We start from the raw sequence: 4594 nt of genomic DNA on the forward strand, positions 1-4594 counted from the left end.
CCCCCCTTCCCCCCCCCGAGTGCACAAATTTTTGTGCACCGGGCCTCTAGTTTTTATATAGAGTCCCAGTGCACAAATTCGTGCATGGATGGGGTCCGGTCGGCCTGGCCCTGATCGGGGTGGATCGGGGCCAGGCTTGTAGGGAGGAGGAGATGGCGGGAGGTTGGCCAGCCAGCCCGCCCCGATCAGGGCCCAGTCAGGGCTCGGCCAGCCAGGGGGATGAGGGGGGAGAGGCCACCGGTGATTGGCCAGCAGGCCCCACCCCTGAATGGGGTGTGGGGCTGATTAGGGGCGGGGCCGGCTGTGGGGAGGGGCTGTGGGTTGGCCGGCCCCACCCCTAATCTGGGTGGGGGGCCAATCTGGGATGGGGCTGGGCGGGGGGAAGGGGCTGCAGGAGGTTGGCCGGCCAGTCCTGCCCCCTATTGGGGTAGGGGGGGGCAATCGGGGGCGGGGCCAGCTGGAGGGAGGGGCCGCAGGAGGTTGGCCACCAGCCCCACCCACGATCAGCAGGCTGGCTGCTGGCCACAGTGGGCGTCATAGTGACAGGTCATTCTGGTCATTACAGTGCTCCAGTTGCTGGCTTTTTATATATATAAATAATGAACTCTCAGAAAGAGAAACTAAAAAAATAACCCCATATACCATTGCAACAAAAAATTAAGATACCTCGGAATAAACTTAACTAAGGAGGTAAAATACCTGTACTCTGAAAACTACAGGACACTGAAAAAAGAGATAGAGGAAGATATAAACAAGTTGAAGAATACCAGTATACTGTGTTCATGGATTGGTAGAATCAACATCATTAAAATGTCCATACTACCCAAAGCAATCTACAGATTCAATGCAATCCCCATTAAAATACCATTGGCATATTTCACAGACCTAGAACAAACTCTCCAAAAATTCATGTGGAATAAAAAAATATAGCTGCACTAATCCTGAGAAAGAAGAACAAAGTTGGAGGGATCACAATACCAGATATCAAGCTATATTACAAAGCCACTCTTCTCAAAACTGCCTGGCACTGGCACAAGAACAGACACACAGACCAAAGGAACAGAATAGAGAACCCAGAAATCGACCCAGGCCATTATGCTCACATAATATTAATATTTGACAAAGGAGGCAAACAATGGAGTCAAGACAGTCTCTTCAATAAATGGTGTTGGGAAAATTGGACAGATACATGCAAAAAAATGAAACTAGACCACCAACTTACATCATACACAAAAATAAACTCAAAATGGATAAAGGACTTAAACATAAGACGGGAAACCATTAAAGTCTTACAAGAACCCATAGGCAGCAAAATATCAAACATTTGTCATAGCAATATCTTTACCACTACAGCTCCAAAGACAATGGAAACTAAGGAGGAAATAAACAAATGGGACTACATCAAAATAAAAAACTTCTGCACAGTAAAAGAAACCATCAACAAAACAAGAGAGCCGACTGCATGGGAAAACATATTTGCCGATGTTATATCTGATAAGAGTTTAATCTCTAAAATTCATAGGGAACTCATATAACTTAACAAAAGGAAGATAAACAACCCAATCAAAAAATGGGCAAAGGACCTAAACAGACACTTTTCGAAAGAGGACATACAGAAGGCCAAGGGACATATGAAAACGTGCTCAAAGTCACTAATCATCTGAGAGATGCAAATCAAAACAACAATGCGATACCATCTCACATCTGTCAGAATGGCTATCATCAACAAATCAACAAATGACAAGTGCTGGCAAGAATGTGGAGAAAAAGGAACCCTTGTGCACTGCTGTTGGGAATGCAGATTGGTGCAGCCACTGTGGAAAACAGTATAAAGTTTCCTCAAAAAATTAAAAATGGGACTCTCATTTGACCCAATAATCCCACTTCTAGGAATACCGTACATACCAAGAAATCAGAAACACCAATCAGAAAGAATATTTGCACCCTTATGTTCATAGCAGCACAATTTACAATAGCTAAGATTTGGAAACAGCCTAAGTGCCCATCTGCAGATGAGTGGATTAAAAAACCGTGGTACATCTACACAACGGAATACTACGCTGCTGTAAAAAAGGACCTCTTACCATTTGCAACAGCATGGATGGACTTGGAGAGCATTATGCTAAGTGAAATAAGCCAGTTGGAGAAAGATAAATATCACGTGATCTCACTCATTTGTGGAATATAATGAACAATATAAACTGATGAACAAAAGTAAATAGATCCAGAGACATAGAAGCATCGAACAGACCTTTGAACCTCAGAGGGGAGGTGGGGGGTAGAGGGGGAGGAGGTGTAAGAGATCAACCAAAGGACTTGTATGCATGCATAAAGCATAACCCATGGACACAGAGAGTAGGGGGGAGAGGGCATGTGCTGGGGGATGGGAATAGCCAGGGAGAGGTCAATGGGGGGAAAAGGAGACATGTAATATTTTAAACAATAAATAATTTAAATAAAATAAAAAAGAATTTAAATTTAAAAAAAGAAAATGCTAGGTGTTTAGGGACGGTCTTAGGGGAGGGTCTCAATTTCATCTGTCCTTGGGTGGGGTTGGCAAATAGCACTAATTGGATTTCCGCTATCTGTCTCCCTGAGTAGGGTGTTTTAAGCTATTTACCCTCTGTTTGGGGATAAGTATAAACCATTTACTCCTAAGTGTCCTTGGTTTAGGGAAGACATGATTTGCTAGATGTCTACAAACTGCTTGGCATCAAGATTTTTTAACTATTTGTCTCAGTTTCCCTATTTCACTTGTCCTGGGCTTACTAGTCCGTCTCAAGAGAAAGACTGATATTTGTAGCAATTAGGAATTTTAATGTCCCAAAGGCAAGTTTGGCAAATATTCTATCAAAGGTGTTGCCACATATCATGCAGTCTACATGTTTCACTGCCATCTCCAGGTAGCCTGCATCTTCAAATTAGAAAAGAAAGTATATGCTTTCTTCCTTCTTCATATCCAAACAAATAACAAAGGTCTGATTTTCCTTACTTCAAGTATCCTAAACACCTACAATTAGCCCAAAATCTTGACTTCAAAAGCAGGAAATTGAGGAAGTCTTTTCAATTGTTTTATCATCAGAAAAGAAAATTAAAAATATATACATACAAGTTTGTAAATACAAATACATATATATGCATATGCACAAACACACCCATATCTGTGGGAAGCCGCCTCTTGTCTTCTCTAGCAGAGAGGTGTGGACAAGGAGCCCGGAAGGCTGGTGACCCTTGAAGCCCTGGCAAAGGTTAGGGCTGTGCACCCACTGTTCAGTCGAGACAATGGTAGCAGAAGCAACTTCCCCACCAGATAGTCATGTAAATCCTTACTGATAAGATAGTCTGCCTTTTACTGGAACTTGCCTGCCTAAGGGCTATAGGTGTATCCCAAACTCAATAAAAGGGATGGCAAGGCCTGAGCACAAGAGGAGTCCATCCTCTTGGGATGTGCTCTCGCCTGGCCCCCCAATTTCCAAATTATCTCTTGTCTAGTCTCTTCCATTTGTGTGCAGCCCCTCTTCCAGATCCTGAACCCGGAACCACGCGGGACGTGGAGGAACATACAAACACACTTTACGCACATATCCTCTCCAAACCCAACTCAGTTAGTACATTTTTCATGTAATGAATACACCCTATGGTATTTATTTTGAATTCTGACCAGTCATTGCATTAATCTGAACCCATACGTCAATGCAATTATGAGAAAATAAACTCAATGACATTGAAATACTTCCCAAATTTTCACAGTTGTTGAGCCACTCTGCTAAGAGATTTGTGGTTATCAAAAAGATCTAAAACTGAGCTAATAGCACCTTGAGAAGAAAGTTTATGTCCCATCCTTCCAAGAAGGAAAAAACTCACAGCAAACAAAACAGCACCATTATCACAGAACTAAGAGCGGGTTACCCAACCCTGGAAGTTTAACGCAGCCAGCGTTTTCAAGTTCTGCCTCGTCTCAACATTTCTGTTTGGAATTTAGTTGAAGCCTGAAACTCCAAGTAAACAAACAATTTCCCATGGGCTTCAAAGCCAACTCTGATCCTATTCCTGATTTGAATGAAGGGAGCGAAACCTGTCTTTACCTTTAGGGTCAGAATCGGTAAAGAAAGAAAAAGGAGTAGCCAATCACTTCACCTTCGAATACAGGCCAAGGTTAAAATCTGGGCAGAGTGTGGTAAGAATGGCAATCAAGAGCAGAAGCTGCCGGTGAAGCAATATCTGGTGTAACCCCGAGTGAAGATGCCCAGACCTGGATCCCGTTCTCTCTCCCTCTCCGGGATGCCAGCGGCGGTCACAGGTCAGGGGCACATCTCCGCTGAGCTCACCCCTGAGAGGTAACTGGACAACAGATGATTTTCAAACACTTGTCCATTCACGCCTTAATTTTTTTTTTAATTTTTTAACCAGACAGAAGCCAGTCAGCAACACGAGGAGAGCTGGCGCGTGCACCGCAGCGTGCAACTGCCCCACGGCGGATGCCCCACTCACCGCACACCATCAGCAGCAGGACGATCAGCAGCGTGGCCACGAACACCAGCAGGGTCAGCCCCACGTTGTGCCACATCTTGCGGGTGGAGGGGCGGCCGGCTCG

At 44.3% G+C, this 4594-nt stretch overlaps 1 protein-coding gene across 1 annotated transcript in view; it reads right to left on the minus strand.

Moving 5' to 3' along the window:
* The window catches only part of SMIM13 (small integral membrane protein 13), a 36954-nt gene extending 32366 nt beyond the window's left edge, over positions 1 to 4588 (minus strand). The window contains exon 1 of the mRNA XM_005878428.2: positions 4492 to 4588. Coding sequence (XP_005878490.1) covers positions 4492 to 4567 — 76 coding nt within the window. The 5' untranslated portion in view covers positions 4568 to 4588. The remainder of the gene's footprint in view (positions 1 to 4491) is intronic.
* Positions 4589 to 4594: the final 6 nt, after the last annotated feature.

This window comes from Myotis brandtii, unplaced genomic scaffold, assembly GCF_000412655.1.
Source record: "Myotis brandtii unplaced genomic scaffold, ASM41265v1 scaffold56, whole genome shotgun sequence".
In the NCBI taxonomy this organism is placed as follows: domain Eukaryota; kingdom Metazoa; phylum Chordata; class Mammalia; order Chiroptera; family Vespertilionidae; genus Myotis; species Myotis brandtii.